Raw genomic sequence first — 17309 nt, forward strand, 5'->3', positions numbered from 1 at the left:
AAGACCAAAACTTTGTCAAAAACAAGAGGGTGCCAGTGGCTCATGCCTGCAATCCTAGCTACTCAGGAGGCTGAGATTTGAGGACTGCGGTTCAAAGCCAGCCCAGGCAAGAAAATCTATGAGACCAATATTTCCAATTAACTACCAAAAAAGCTGGAAGTGAAGCTGTGGCTCAAGTGTTAAGAGCATTAGCCCTCAGCAAAAAACTCAGGGACAGTGCCCAAGCCCTGAGTTCAAGTCCTAGGACAGGCATAAAATAAAATAAAGTAATAAATAAATAAAATACACAAGGGATTAGCAGGGTGCCAGGGGCTCATGTTTATTGAATCTTAGCTACTCAAGAGGCTGAGATTTGAGGACAATGGTCCAAAGCCCTCCCCAAGCAAGAAAGTTCATGAGATTATCTACAATTAACTACCAAAAAGCTGGAATTGGAGCTGTGCTCAAGTGGTGAGCATAAAAGCAGAGTGAGGGCTGGGAAGGTGGCTCAGTGGTAGAGTGCTTGCGTCACATGCATGAGGCCCTGGGTTCAATTCCTCAGCACCACATAAGCAGAAAAAGCAGGAAGTGATGCTATGGCTCAAGTAGTAGAGTGCTAGCCTTGAGCTGAGGAGCTCAGGGACAGTGTCCAAGCCCAGAGTTCAGGCCCCACGACTGACAAAAAAAAAAAAGAAAAAGAAATTAAAAGAATTGTTCAAAATTAGCACATCTATCTCTAACATCCCTTTACATAGTGAGCACCTACATAAAGTATATAAATCCTCATTTCTGAGATAGGATTTGCACCATTTCTACAACAAATAGTTCTTGAATTTGATATCTAAAAAGTAAATGCAGTTGACTGGTTTCTAGGAACTCAGAATCAGGACAGACACACACACACCAAAAAAAAAAAAAAAAAAAGCAGGTTGAGACCCAGTGTTCAAGTCCCAGTATAAGCAAAAAAGGGAGTGGGGAACTTGGTTACCAGTTTTTCAGAATTTTGATTTTGCCAATAATTCCTATGGATGTTATTTGTAACAGTAAATTGGCACAAGTAACTTACAGCTCCAATTAGTAAATTTTTCTGTCATAGAAAAGAGCAATAAGCACTAAAAGTAATTCTAAATTTTTAACTATTAGGAAAAAAAAAATAATCCAGGCACCAGTAGCTCATGCCTATAATCCGACTTAAAGCAGTTTCTTTGGAGGCTGAGAACTAAGGATAAAGGTTCCAAGTCAGACCAGACAGAAAAATCCCAGAAAGTCTACCTCCATTAAAAAGTAAAAACGCAGGGCTAGAAAGGTAGCTCAGTCAGTGGTAGAGTGCTTGCCTTGCATGCATGAGGCCCTGGGTTCAATTCCTCAGCACCACATAAGCAGAAAAAGCCAGAAGTCGCATTGTGGCTCAAGTGGTAGAGCACTAGCCTTGAGCTGAAGAGCTGAGGGACAGTGTCCAGGTCCAGAGTAAATGGCCCCATGACCAGCACAAAAAAAAGAAAGAAAGGAAGAAAGGAAGGAAGAAAGAAAGAAAGAAAGAAAGAAAGAAGGAAGGAAGGAAGGAAGGAAGGAAGGAAGGAAGGAAGGAAGGAAAGAAAGAAAAAGAAAAGAAAAAGAAAAGAAAAAGAAAAGAAAAAGAAAAGAAAAAAGCTAGAGGTGTGGCTCGAGTGATAAAAAAAAAGTAGGTCATAAATAAGCCAGGAGAGAGTACAAGGCCTAGAGTTCAAGTCCTGGTACCAGTGTGCACAAATACAATATATAAACACACCAAGAAAAAATATGTTTTTAATAAAACAGTAACTACTTACTATTTTAGTCACTATAACAGAAAGTAAAAATCTGTTTTTTTTCTAGAGTAAAATATATAGTTGGGATTTGAGTTTTTAAAGTATAACCTCACAACAAAAATACATTTTTCTCTTTTAAAAGTCTACAATTAACAAAATTGTGATAGTGGTAAGCTGTTTATAATTTAAATGTACAAGTAAAAATTGCAAGAAAAATTTAACTTTAACCAATGAGTAAGATAAATGAGTTTCACTCAATGAAGTTATTCATACATGCAACAATTAACTTATTTTCCACATTTATAGGATTTCAACAAACTACTCAAATGTTAGGCTTTGTGCATAAGATTCAAAATGGTCACTAGCATTTTGTTTGAAAATAAAATTCTTACCAGGTGCTGGTGACTCACATCTATAATCCTAGCTACTTAGGAGGCTGAGATACATGAGTCACTATTCACAACCAGGTAGGGCAAGGAAAGTCTGTGAGATTCCTATCTCCCATTAACCACTAAAAAAGATGGAAATGGAGCTGTGACCTCTCATAGTAGAGCACTATTCTTGGGCACAGAAGCTCAGGGACAGTGCCCAGGCCCTGAGTTCAAGCCCCACAGCACAGGAAAGGAAATGGAAAAGGGAAGGGGAAGGGGAAAGGAAAAAGAAAGGAGAAGAAGAAGGGAAAGGAAAGGAGGGAGAGAGGGGGAGGGAGGGAGGAAAAAAATTCTTAAACTTGGGTTAATCCATGAAGCTAAAAAAAAATGTAATTTGTTTTTACTAATCACCTCAGTTGGCCTTTTCAACCTGCTTCTCTGTCATATGAGAAAGAAATAGAGCTTTTAAATGGGACAATCTTTAAAGCAATTATCAATATGCTGAAAGAACAGGCAACTTTTTAAATTCATTGTTACTGTTTCACCCCTTTCTCAGCATTTTTACTTTATTAAATATTAAGTAGAGAATATTCCCAGAAATTTCTCTCTGCTCTGTATAGCTACATACTCCCACAGTAACAAGGATCATTTTGGCAACAGCACCAATGTGTATGGTGAGTGCCTGCCAAAACAAAGATAAAAATTCACTGCATGGGGCTGACTCTCAATTTCTATACTAGGAAATAGGATATTATATCTCAGAGAAAACTATACTACAAATATACCAGTGATTCCATCAGTACTAATTCTGCATGATTTTTTTTAGTTGACAGCCACATTTAATTTATATATATATAATTTATCCCATTTTCAACAGTGACAAAAATGGTAAGTCTCTTGAGTGGATTGTAAGTTTTGCTGATTGTGTATTAGAGACTCTATAAGCAAGAACCAAAAGCTACTAGGTGAACCCATGCAACAATTGTAAAACTTCCCAAAAAAAATCTATAGCTCACTACAGATGACACAATGAAGACTAGAGAGAAAAGCCATATAGTAATGCTACACCATTCAGCTCCAAGAAGCACATTGTTTATTGTGCAGTCCACATTAAGGTCACTGCTAAATGTCAATCAGCAGTCTTATAGAGTTACAGTTTGGAACTAGTGGAGTCCACAGATCTAAACAGATATACAACATTACAAAAATCCATTTATATATTTTTATATATATATATATATGCTTCTAAATACCTATAAAAGCAAACTAAACATCAGCAACTAGAGTTTGAAAACTCATACTAAATTTTAAAACCTATTCAATCAACCTGACAATGATTATGCCAGGATTTTAATCAGTCAAGCAGACCAAAAACAAACTAATGGCTGATGGGTAATTGCATTTCCAATTACTATAATAACATATTTTAAATCTATGATAGAGGCATTTTGCTTTTGTGTGTAACTTAACATCATTTTCCCATCTGGCTTCTCATTTTCAAGCTATGATAAAGGTCATGAAAGGATCATTTATCCTAAATCGCACAAGCCAATCCTGGTAACTATGACAGAAACTAGAATGAGCTATGGCTTTAGATAAAGTTTTGTTTTTCAAGTATTCTAATACACAAAGGTTATAATTATAATGGTTTGTACTTTAAAGTATCATTAAGTACCCATGGCTTAAAATTCAAGTTCAATTTGTTGTAATTAGGATACTTTACATTTTCACTTTAATTCAGACAACCGTGTAATCTAGCAATTCTTGCATAATTTTCTTAAAAAAATAAAACATTTTTTTTGGTCAGTCCTGAGGCTTGAACTCAGGACCTGGGCACTGTCCCTGAACCAATTTGTGCCCAAGGCTGGCGCTCTACCATTTGAGCTGTAGCACCACTGAGATAAGAGTCTCATGGACTTTCCTCCCCAGGCTGGCTTTGAAGCGTGATCCTCAGATCTCAGCCTCCTGAGTAACTAGGATTACATGCAGGAGCCACCGGCACCCAGCACATTTTATTCTTGACCAGAAAATTCATTGAATGGTATTTGGTTGATTGAAATAAAGGAAAATAAAACTTTTTCATTGTTAAATACTTTCTGAATGCAGGATTTTGACTATTTTCAACAATTGTCTATAGAAATTAAAATGCCTGTTACCATTTCACTAACAAATCTGGATTTCAGAAGTTCACTAAAAGCATAATGCATTGTTTTACCTTTTGCATCTCATTTCCCATCTTCCTGGTTTTCATCAAATTTACTACAAAATTAAAGACCTTAATCCTCTACTCACAATAACCCTTCATATAGGCATATTCTTGGCACAAACCTGTGCAGACTTCCATGGTTATCAGCTGCTGCAGAATACCTTTGTTTAAAAAAAATGACTAGACCTTTAGCTCCTGCAATGATCTGTAGACTCCCAAAGCTGCATATTTCCAGCCATTTTGAGTTGCATGCTGTAGCAAAACAGTCAGCACCTCTCAATAGATATTGCTGCAGAGAAAGATTTTAATTCAGCAGAGACACACTCTCTGTGATAGAAGCAACATTTCCCTCTAAGAACAAAACAGCTCAATACAGCCAGCCAGCCACATAACTTAATATATACTATTATTTCCTAAGCATTCTTCATGTGATAAAAGACTTTTCCTTTGGGAAAGGAAAAGAGGGTACATAGGCTACCTACTTTGGTGCCAATCACATAGGAGTTTCTTTTAAAACTTTAAATTTTATTCCTGAATGATTAGGTAGCAGAAATAAGATTCTGCTTTATCTTGTGATTCTATTTAACATAAACTACCAAATCACAAATAATGCATATATTTGTGTTTCAGAAAGAAATTTTTATTACTACTTGTAAAAATTGAGTAATATAGCCTTTGGCCATACATTATTAAAGAATTAAATATATAGGCTCAGTACTATACCATTTGCTTTTCTTAAATGAGGAAGATAACATTATTTAGCACCTAATATCAGTATTCTACCATTACTTATTGAGATAACTCAATAGTGACTTTCCAATCAGACTGTCTTCTCAAGTACTGTCCCTATGACATTTGGTAGAAAATCTTGCACATAGTAAGGGCAATATAGCATTACCCTCATATGCCACAGAAATTAGTTTTCAAAAATTTCTTACAATGTGGCCCTAAAAAGAGACTTTAAAAATGTTAATTATCATTTAGAGAGTATAAAAAGTCTTTGTTCAATATAGCAATAATAAATAGTAGGTTGCAAGTTCATATTAAAAAATTCCTACTACTGGCAATCAGAGTATTCAACAGAATTCTAACTTATATAGGAATATTAAGCAACTATGTACCTTGTATAATATGGTACTGGGGACTTGATATTGACAGTTTGTTCTTAAGCTCTGATCCAAAAAGAAACATACTTAAAATGGGAAAATTTAATTATTTCAAGTACAAGATACTGGCTCATGCCTATGGGTTTCATTATAAAGTTCAGCCTGGTAATAATAACCCCCAAAATGGAAAAAGGCACAAACTTCAATAAATTTTAACTTAGCAAAGTGGGCTTGGCATTTTAAACTTATGTCAAAACACAAGACTGACTTTCAGCACCATATTAGATTTGAATTCTCCCTCTGCAGCATTATCACATGCGTCATCAAATACTGCCATGCCTAAGTCTAGCACCATGCCAGCACATTAAGACAGAAGGTACTATATGCAGTGTTCACTGGACCAGAGGACAGAAATAAGAAGGGGAGGTGGGGAGAAAGAAACCCTTGAGAAGAAATTTAAATAAAAAAAAAAAAAAAAAAGGCAGACCGTGCAATACAAACCAGATCATGGCTGCTTAGCTAATATGGGCCAACTGCTGTGGAAGAAAAATGTCGAACACCCCAAGTTGTGTAAATTTCTGTAAACATCTAAACACACACACAAACATACACAACACCAACCTAATTAGGAACATAAATATATGTTGATCCTTTACTATATTAGTTTAAAAAATAAAAGCTAAAATATCTGTGCACTCTACATCTCTACATTGCCGTATTTCCCACAGGAAAAAAAAGCTAACGCTTCTTAAAGGAAAAGGGGGGCTTGTCTTGACTGATACAAAGATTTGACTTCTTGACTCTTTTCCTCATTTAAGTTTTACCAGTGCTTCAATAAAACCCTTATAAAGTAGGTACACTTAAGCACAAATATTAAATGCTGACAATTATAACAAACTTAAAGACATTTTGACAAAGAACTAAGCTATTTAAAAACAATGGGTTTTTCAAAACAAAGTATTTCAAAATTAAAAACTTAAGGGGGCTTTTTTTTAAATTAACAGATAGGGAAAAGATCTCTTTGTTTTACTGCTTGACATCATTAACGTCCCAAATTATGCACTATGATAAGATAAAAATAACTTTTGACAACAACAAAAAAAAAAAAAACACAAAAAACAGACTGTTTTGTTTGTGGTGCTGGGATCAAACCCATGGCCTTTTACATGGGTAGGCAAGCACTCTACCACTAAGCTACATCCCCAGCTCATACACCAGAGACCAAAATTTACCATGTTACACAGGGGTCTGGTAAAGAAAATTGGTAACTGTTTTTATACATATTTCTATACATGATTATATTTATTGCCCAGAAAAAGTATTAAAGGATCAAAATACATTTTACTCCTTTATTCAATTTACAAAATACTAAACTTGAACTTACTATCTTAATCAAAGTATTAGTATAAGCCATAATTACACTTGCAAAAAAATTTTAATCTTTTCTGTTTTAGGCTGATTTTCCAATGTATTAAATATTAGATTCCATTATAAACTCTGATTACTGTTGGACATGCAAGAAAATAGTTCTAAACTATTCTATCAGTTACTAATAAATTTAGCTTCATCCACATCAGTGTCACTCAATCACTACCTAACTAACTGACTAAGACCTAAAATAAAGCGCTGATCATCTTACCGATTCTATAGGCTTGTCGAGGGACGCTTGTTCAATTTCTAAGTGTCCTTCTTCATATTGATCAAAGTGATTACCCTAGAAAAAGCAGACCACAAGTTACTTTTCAAAATCAATAAAATAATTAAAAGCCTACCAAAGTAAGAAATATTTCCACCTTTTTATTCCTTTTCAGCAGACAACCAAAACTATTCACTAATCCAGACTTTTAATTTTTGGTGCTGGTCTGGGTCTTGAACTCAGAGACTGAATTTTTCTTTTTTTCTTTCTTTCTTTTTTTTTTTTTTTTTGCCAGTCCTAGAGCTTGAATTCAGGGGCTGGGCACTGTTCCTGAGCTTCTTTTTGTTCAAGGTTAGTGCTCTACTCCTTGAGCCACAGCACTACTTCTGGCTTTTTCTGTTTATATGGTACGGTAGAATTGAATCCAGAGGGCTTCATGAATGAGAGGCAAGAGGCAAGAACTCTACCACTAAGCCACATTCACAGCTCTCTGTGTGTGTGTGTGTATGTGTGTGTGTCAGAGAGAGAGAAAGAGAGCGTGCACATGCGTGTGTCTGTTTGTTTAACTAGATATAAAAGTTTAATCAACTTGGCTGGGAAGGTGGCTCAGTGGTAGAGTGCTTGCTTTGCATGCACAAGGCCCTGGGTTCTATTCCTCAGCACCACTTAAACAGAAAAAGTCAGAAGTGGTGCTGTGGCTCAAGTGGTAGAGTGCTAGCCTTGAGCCGAAGAGCTGAGGGACAGCGTCCAGGCCCCACAACCGACCAAAAAAAAACAAACCTTTCCTGCCCTGTGTGTGTATGTGTGTGTGTGTCTATGTATGTGTGTGTGAAACTAGATATAAAAGTTTTACCAACTTTCCTGCCCTGTGTGTGCGTGTATGCGTGTGTGCATGTGTTTGTGTGTGTGTGTTTAACTAGATATAAAAATTTTACCAATTTTCCTGCCCAGCCCTGCTTCAAACTGTAATCCTCAAATCCCAGCCTCCTGAGTAGCTAGAATTACAGGTGTGAGCCACTGGCACTCAGGTAATTCAGACTGTGTGTGTATAAAGCCTGGTGCTTGAATTCAAGGCCTTGATACTGTCCCTGAGCTTTTTTGCTCCAGGCTAGTACTCTATCACTTGAGCCGCAGCTCCACTCATGGCTTTTTTTAGTAGTTAATTGGAGTAAGAGTTTCACGAACTTTCCTGCCTGGGCTGGCTTTGAACTTTCTGCAATCCTCAGATCTCAGCTAGATTGGTAAGTGTGAGCCACTGGCACACTGCAGACTTTAAATAAAAAAATTATAAAAACAATTAGGAACTAAGAGTATACAACTTCACAGTAGAGCACTTGCCTAAGCATGTACAAGGCCCTGGGTTCAATTCCTGGGGGTAGGGAAAAATAGACATGTAAAAACACTTAGTAAGAGTTTAAGCCTAAAGGGGTTATTCTAATTAAACTACAGTCTATGCACATAAAATAAAGTTTAAACCTAAGTATATTTTTCTTCTCCTCCATACTAAGCAACCATTTGAGACATCAGCTTTTTCTTACATTGACTATTGCAGAGTCTAAAAACAAAGAGCCATGTTTATAAACAATATTACTATTTTGTATGTGCTAGGTATTAGAGCTTGACCTCTGAGGCATTCCACTCTTGCTTGGCTTTCTTGCTCATGGATAGCTCTCTATCACCTGAGCCATGACTTTTAATTCACCATTTTGTTAGCTAATGGGAATCAGAGTCTCAGACTTCTACCCAGGCTGGTTTCAAACCTTGATCTTCCAGCTCGTGGCCTCCTAAGTACCTAGGATTATAGGTATAAGCCACCAGCATCCAGGTTTAATATTGCCTTTTTTATACTAGAGAAAGTTAAGTCATATCGAGGTATGGTGGTACATACCTATAATCTCCAACATATAGCAGAGATAGGACACACTAGGCTACACAGCAAGACCCTGATCTTAAGGAGGCAAAGGAGGAAGGGAAGGAGGGAGGCAGGCTATATTATTTATATTTTCTTTTATGGTACTAGGGATCAAATCCAGGGCTTTGAGCATGCTAGTATACTCCCAGTTGAAGAATCATTAAAAGACCAGAAAACATGATCAATTACTTATACCTATTAAAACTTTTAACAACTATTACTCTGTATTGCAATTCCATAAACACTAAAATAATTTGTTTGATGGTTACTGGGGTTTGAACTCTGGGCCTCAGCACTTGGCCACTTAAGCCATACTCCCAGCCCTAAAATAAAATTATAATTCCTCTTTGAAATCAAAGTAATTGCAACAAATAACAAGAATGACAACTAATAATTGGAACCTTATGATACCAAATGTAATATTACAAAGATACTGTCTAGTTGCCTGAGTTACACTTAATGCAGGATTTATCTTCCCTCAAAACTATCACAAAAATAAAAGGCAAATAATAGGAAAACCTTACTTTTCAAACAACTCTGGTTTCTTGTCATGTATAGCACTTATTAAAACATTATGTATCAGACGGGAGCCGGTGGCTCACACCTGTAATCCTAGCTACTCAGGAAGCTGAGATCTGAAGATCACAATTCAAAGCCAGCCAGGGCAGGAAACTCCATGAGACTCTTATCTCCAATAAACCACTAGAAAACCAGAAGTGGTGCTATGGCTCAAGCAGTAGAGCGCTCACCTTGAGTTGAAGAGCACAGGGACAGCGCCCAAGCCTAGAGTTCAAGCCCCACAACTAACAAAAATAAAAATAAAAAATAAAAAAAAATATGTGCCCAAGTTCAAGCCCCATAATTGACCAAAACAAAAAATTATTTTTGGGAGGCTACTAGCTCAGGGCCCCCAAGTTCAAAACAGTACCAAAAAAGGCACACACACAAAAAAAACTATATATCCACTAATGTTTAGCTACTTTGTTGTACATTCATTCCTAAATTAGATATAAAATATAAAATACAGAAAACATTTGCTCAACACTCAAAGAAACCATTTAATAAGTCAAAACAGTATATTCTTTCTTTCAGCCTGGACATACTTAACTTTCTACATTGACTAATAACAATGTATTAATTATTAATGTATTGATTGTATTCAGTGTTAAGATTACCACAGTTAAATGGACAATTCAATTCACTTTTTAAATTTTTTTTTGTCAGTCTTGGGGCTTGAACTCAGGGCTTGAGCGCTGTCCCTCAGTTCTTCAGCTCAAGGCTAGCACTCTACCACCTGAGTCACAGTGCCACTTCCGTTTTTCTAGTGGTTTATTGGAGATAAGGGTCTCATGAACATTCTTGCCCTGCTGGCTTTGAACCGCAATCCTCAGATCCCATCCTCCTGAGTAGCCAGGATTACAGGCGTGAGTCACTAGCCGGCAACAATTCACTTTTTATAAGTGAAAAATCATTACCACATTTTATAGTATGTGCTCCAATATCAAAATAATGGCTTCTTTCAGAATCTGTGGTGGTCATTTGTAATTCCTTTGGTAATTACCATGAATGTGCTTTCACTTAATGTTAAATCATCATGCCATTATGAAAAGGAAATTAATGGCAGATATACAAGCAAAAGTAGGGAACTGTTTCAGGGAATCCCAGAAACTCAAGAACTAGATATCTGACTCAAGCTATAATCGTTTCATTAAGAAAATACTAAAACTGAGTAAGTTAGGTAGGGTGCCAGTAGCTCACGCCAGTAATCCTAACTATTCAAGAGATCTGAGGATCACCATACAAAGCCAGTTCAGGCAGGAAAGTCCGTGAGACTTATCTCCAATTAATTACCAGAAAACCAGAAGTTGTGCTATGGCTCAAAGTAGTAGAGTGCTGGCTTTAAGCAAAAGAGCTCAGGAACAGTGCCCTGGCCCAGAGTTCAAGCCCCATGAAAGACAAAAAAATAAATAAATAAAAATGAAATGAAGCCAGGCGCTGGTGGCTCATGCCTGTAATCCTAGCTACTCAGGAGGCTGAGATCTGAGGATCGCGGTTCAAAGCCAGCCCGGGCAGGAGAGACCGTGAGACTCCTATCTCCAATAAACCACCAGAAAACGGGAAGTGGCGCTGTAGCTCAAGTGGTAGAGCGCTCGCCTTGAGCTGAAGAGCTGAGGGACAGTGCCCAGGCCCAGAGTTCAGGCCCCACGACCAACCAAAAAAAAAAAAAAAACAAAATGAAATGAATCCATGATTCAAGATCTCATAAACTTTTGCTGCTCCTTTTCAGATATAATAAACATTTTTTAAATTGCTGAGTTTTGAACCTGAGGTTTTGAACATGCATGAGAATTTTATAGCAAAAAGAAAATAAAAAAAGAAAGGAAGGAATGAAGGATCCAATAAGGACATCTGTTTTTCTATAATACTGAATTAATAAAATGGGCCTGAAATAATAATCAGTTAAAGAATATTCATCCATGCTGGGTGCCAGTGGCTTATACCTGTAGTCCCAGCTACTCAGGAGGCAGAGATCTGAAGACAATGAGGGCAGGAAAGCCTGTGACTCTTATTTCCAACTTACTACCAAAGGTGGGAAAGCAGGGCTGTGGCTCAAGTAATAGAGCACTAGCCTTAAGCAAAAACAGATCAGAAGAACCCAGGCTCTGAGTTCAAGCCCTAGGACCAGCACCAAAAAAAGGAAAGAAAGAATATTCATCCAGATCTATTTCTTCTTGGACTTCCTGCCGACTTCAAAAGAAAACAAGTTAGCCGGGCGCTGGTGGCTCACGCCTGTAATCCTAGCTACTCAGGAGGCTGAGATCTGAGGATCGCGGTTCAAAGCCAGCCCGGGCAGGAGAGACCGTGAGACTCCTATCTCCAATAAACCACCAGAAAAACCAGAAGTGGCGCTGTAGCTCAAGTGGTAGAGTGCTTGCCTTGAGCTGAAGAGCTGAGGGACAGCGTCCAGGCCCAGAGTTTAAGCCCCATGACCGACCAAAAAAAAACAAACAAAAAAAAAAAAGAAAAAAGTAATGGGCTAGGAAGGTGGCTCAGTGGTAGAGCGCTTGCCTTGCATGCATGAGGCCCTGGGTTCCACTCCTCCGTACCACATAAGCAGAAAAAAAAGCCGGAAATGGCGCTATGGCTCAAGTGGTAGAGCACTAGCCTTGAGCTGAAGAGCTGAGGGACAGCGCCCAAGCCCCAGAGTTCAGGCCCATGACCGAACAAAAAAAAAAAAAGTCTTACAGACTTTCCTGCCCCGGCTGGCTTTGAACCTTGATCCTCAGATCTCAGCCTCCTCAGTAGCTAGGATTATAGGTGTGAGCCACCAGCTCCCAGCTAGATGTGAACCCTCTTATACTGATCTTTAGTCATTCAATCCTCTGAGAATATAGTAATGAATAACATATATCATTTTGCATTTGCTAGTAATTATATTAATTCTTTTTTGTCAGTCCAGGGACTTGAACTCAGGGCCTGAGTGCTGTCCTTGAGCTTCTTTTGCTCAAAGTTAGACCTCTACCACTTAAGCCACCGTGCCACTTCCAGCTTTTTCTGTTTATGTGATACTGAGGAATCGAACCCAAGGCTTCATGCATGCTAGGCAAGCACTCTACCACTAAGCCATATTCCCACCCTCTTCGAGCTTTTTCCCAGTGAAACAAAAGTCTCAAGGACTTAACTGCCCAGGCTGGCTTTGACCCATGATCCTCTAAGTAGCTAGGGTTATGGGCATGAGCTACTGGAACCTGGCTGGAGGGGAGGAGGAGGTTAAGGTCAGATTCTTAAGTTAAAACTGAGAAAAACATTTTTTTTATTTTTATTTATTTTTTTTTTGGTCCGGTCGTGGGGCCTGAACTCTGGGCCTGGGCGCTGTCCCTCAGCTCTTCAGCTCAAGGCTAGCGCTCTACCACTTGAGCCACAGCGCCACTTCCGGCTTTTTTTCTTTTTGCTTATGTGGTGCTGAGGAATCGAACCCAGGGCCTCATACATGCAAGGCAAGCGCTCTACCACTGAGCCACCTTCCCAGCAAAAACATTTTTTTTTTTTAATCCTCATCTTGGGGCTGGGAAGGTGGCTCAGTGGTAGAGCGCTTGCCTCACATGCATGAGACCTTGGGTTCAATTCCTCAGCACCACATAAACAGAAAAAGCCAGAAATGGTGCTGTGGCTCAAGTGGTAGAGTACAAGCCTTGAGCTGAAGAGCTAAAGGACAGCACCCAGGCCCAGAGTTCAGGCCCCACGACCAACAAAAATAAAAAATAAAAGTAAAATAAAAACACTCATCTTCATTACACAGAGACTATGACATGCACAAATCTCTTTCTTGACTCAATCTCCAGCACTGCCAAGAAGGGGTGGGAGAGAAGCTAAACAAATGGATGGCTAAAAAGTTAACAGTATATCCTTTATGATATACTTGTAACTTATCACTGTCAGAAGCCTCCCTAGAAGTTTTTGGGAGACCAACAAACACAGACTTGGACAAAAGAACACAGAGTAAAAACTGCAATTGTATCATCTTACTAAAAGCTCCTTTATTCTTTGTGACTTGTTAGTTTATCTTCCACATCTGATGACTCAATTAGAACTGTATAAAATATATAGCTGCCAGCAGGGATAATAATCTTGAACACAAATTTAGGAGTCAAATCGTTAATCTAAATCCAAGCCCTGTCATTTAACAGATATATATACTTAATTTCTGTGTCATATCTACTTCATTTGAAAATGGCAATAACACCTTTAACACCCCCTACTTCACAGGTTTACTATAATGATTATGAGATAATAAAGCATGTTAAGTCACACTTGTTTACTATTATAAAGATACCAGGGCTGGGAAGGTGGCTCAGTGGTGGTAGGGTGCTTGCCTTATATACATGAGGCCCTGGGTTCGATTTTTCAGCACCAAATAAACAGAAATAGCCAGAAGTGGCGCTGTGGCTCAAGTGGTACAGCACTAGCCTTCAGCTGAAGAGCTGAGAGACAGTACCCAGGCCCAGAGTTCAAAACCCATGACTGACCAAAATAAATAAAAATACAGAGACCAAATTCCTGGGAAAAAAAAGTTTCCGATAATGATTATCTTTTATATATTCCTAAATGCTTCAAGTGGCATACCAGTTAAGCTTTTTGGATGTACACAAAACCTAATATTGAGTCCAACTCTCTGATGCCATACTAAGTTCAACAGAACATCAAAATTCTCTAATTTGTACTTGATAATAAACTGATAAAAAGTGAAACTGTTAAGTTGGGCACTCACACCAAGATACTCAGGAGGCTGAGATCTGCCTAGGACCCGCATATCTGCATACATGCATACATATACACACACACATCTTGATTTTTTCTTTTTTTGTCTGTCATTGGGCTTGAACTCTGGGTCTGGGCGCTGTCCATCCACTCTCAAGGGGAGCACTCTACCACTTGAGCCACAGAACCACTTCTGGTTTTCTGGTGGTTAACTGAAGATAAGTCTCATGGACTTTCTAGCCCAGGCTGGCTTTGAACCTCAATCCTCAGATTTCAGCCTCCTGAATAGCTAGGATTACAAGTGTGAAACACCAGCGCCCAGTACACATACACACACATTTTAAAAGGAGATGACCTTTATTTTTTAGTAACAAACTTGAAAAAAATGTTTCAGATACATTATTACTAGGAGATCTTATTACATTTCATTCTCTCTCCAATAACTTTAACTCACAGGACATTAAGACAACCTATATTGTCTATACCACATTAAGCATCATCATTATAGAGATGATATCAAACCCAGCACCTCACACATAGTTGGCAAGCACACTCTCAATTATACCCCTAACCTGTATGTTTTTTAAATAAATCTTTTTAGACATAGTAGAAAATAATTTACAAAACGAACAAGGAATGTAGCTCAGTAATAACCTATTTACCATCTTATAATTTCCAGAATGTTTCCATCATTAATATCCTAGTCAAGCAAAATGCTAGGACATCTAATTTTTTTTAAACAATGGTGGAAGTGACTTATTTTAATATAAGAGCAGAAAAGTAGTACAAAGTATCTAAGATCAAGCTGTTAGCCCAACTAACTGAATAGTAAAAGGAACAAGATAATTTCAATTCTGGGAGTGACAGCACTCACCCAGTTACCTATAATTTTCAAATTTTTCACTCAATGTACTGTATTTTTGTTGGTGGTTAAACCTGCTGACATAGTTGGGAGCCATTTTTCCCCAAAAATTTAATTGCCCATATTACTATCTTTTCAAATTATATTAGGTCACCTTGAATTTCTCCTCTGAAAAGCATTTGAGCTTCCACAACTTAAACCTACTCATGTTTTATAGTGCTTGTTATTTAAACAAAATAATAATAAAACCTCAAGGATCAAATTGCTTCAAACTTTACTGGCCCCGAGTTACATCCTTAAAACACCTTGAGGTTCTGTGTAGTGCTGCAGCATATACAGCAGGCACATGATCACAAGGCTTTTCAACAGCCCCCAGATCCCTCACTGCTGCAAAACTTCTCATAGCGTTCTATGTACTAGACTGTTAACAGTGCTGGTTTAAAACTGTTAAACTGCTTTACCTGTTCATTTACCAATCCAATCATCTCAGGTAATTCAAACCCTTCAAACTGCCTTCTGAAACACATTTAGAGCATTATCGGGTTGCTTTGGGAAAGATCTTACGGCGGGATAAAAACTTGAGTTCTGAGGATTCATCCCCTGACCCAAATTACTGTTGCCAGGATATGCGGTAGTAATGCAGTGGTTTCTCTGAGACTCTAGAAATTGGCATCTCTACTAAATCCCTTTTAGTCTCCGATATTTCCGCGGCAACTGCTCAACATAAAGTATTTAAAACAGCCAAAAGATGACTTATTCTAATTTGGCCGCTACCTTTCCTTCGATAATGTTTGCCATCCCAAGGGCATTTTTCCATATCAACATTTGCAGATAATAAAAACAATAATCTTTCGCCACTAGTTATCACACGCTTGAAAAGGCCATTATTCCTCTCGATGCTTACAAATCTTTCGGGGGGTTAAAGTTTACATCGATCCATACATAGCCCCATCATTGTTTTCCCGATCTCAATTAACGACTTTATAACAACAGCCGTATTTGTGCGGGGAAATCTGAATATTCGATTCAACAAGAAGGCGTCTGACTGAGAGAACCTTTTTCCTGGGTGAGGAAAGGGGGGGAGGGAGACATAGACAATGAAGGCACTTGTTTATTAAAGTAAGAGAAAAAAGGGGATAAGCACCCCAGGAAGATGCGTGAGAGCAGGATCCAGGGATCTGGAAGCCCCGATCGCCCCAACACTCGCTCCAAGCCCTCCCCAATTCAACCCTCGGTTCCCCGGGGAGCCACCCCTGCGCCGCCGGCACAGGCCTCCGGACCGGCCACCACACAGCCGCCCACCAGCAGCCCAGCTGGGGCTCCGGGACCAACAGCCAAATAGGCCGAAAGCTGAGTTGAAGGGGAAAGAGAAAGACGCGAGAAGACGCGGCCTCGCCTCTAGCTAGGAGGCCCCTTGAGGAACCGGAGACACAAGAGCGAGCCGGGTCGCGAGCGGCAGCAGGGTCCCCAAGGAAAGCGAGCCGGGAGGCCGGGATGACCGAGGCTCCGGGCTCAGCCAGAGCCTTCCCCGGAGCCGCGGCGACGCCCGTGTTTACCTGAAAGTCTCGATCCTCGTTGAAGCGGGAGAAGCGGTCCGCCATTTTGCCGCCTTCACTCTTCTCAGGACGACGCTCTCCGGTTCGCTCTCTCCCTCCCGCGACACCCGCCCCCTCCCGCGTTCCCCGCCTCCTCCCACGCCCACCGGGCACGCGCGCGCAGACGCGAGAGGGAGCGCGCGGGAACGCGCCTTCTGACGGGAGCCCCCTTGGCGCAGGCGCCCTCAAATCTTTGCTCTACGCGCGGCCCCAAGCGACCCTGTTCCGGCGGCTGCGCAAGCGCAATTGAGCCCGAGAGCCGCAAGCACTTCCGGAGGAAAGGTCAGAGGGCTTGGTACGGATGGATCTGGGGAGTTTCCACTTGATCACAATCCAGTTTTCGTTTCTCACAGCTTTTTTTTTTTTTTTTTTTTTTTTGGTCGGTTGTGGGGCTTGAACTCTGGGCTTGGGCGCTGTCCCTGCACTCTTCAGCTCAAGGCGAGCGCTCTACCGCTTGAGCCACAGTGCAACTTCCGGTTTTCGAGTGGTTTGTTGGAGATAAGAGTCTCACGGACTTTCCTGCCCGGGCTGGCTTTGAACCGTTATCCTCAGATCTCAGCCTGCTGAGTAGCTAGGATTACAGGCGGAGCCATAGG

At 39.6% G+C, this 17309-nt stretch overlaps 1 protein-coding gene across 3 annotated transcripts in view; it reads right to left on the reverse strand.

Annotated features, from left to right (window-relative positions):
• Gpatch8 (G-patch domain containing 8) overlaps positions 1 to 16771 on the reverse strand; it is an 85197-nt gene extending 68426 nt beyond the window's left edge. For 2 of the 3 annotated variants that reach the window (XM_070027869.1, XM_070027870.1), the window contains exon 1: positions 7089 to 7165. Coding sequence is in view for 1 of the 3 variants with exons in the window: in XM_070027868.1 (XP_069883969.1) it covers positions 7089 to 7163; positions 16675 to 16719 (120 nt within the window). In the remaining 2 variants the exon portion in view is untranslated. Of the gene's footprint in view, positions 1 to 7088; positions 7166 to 16674 lie in introns of those variants that run through there. The other variant, XM_070027868.1, reaches the window with a different exon arrangement.
• Positions 16772 to 17309: the final 538 nt, after the last annotated feature.

Source organism: Dipodomys merriami, unplaced genomic scaffold, assembly GCF_024711535.1.
Source record: "Dipodomys merriami isolate MVZ:Mamm:240054 unplaced genomic scaffold, mDipMer1.0.p SCAF_19, whole genome shotgun sequence".
In the NCBI taxonomy this organism is placed as follows: Eukaryota; Metazoa; Chordata; class Mammalia; order Rodentia; family Heteromyidae; genus Dipodomys; species Dipodomys merriami.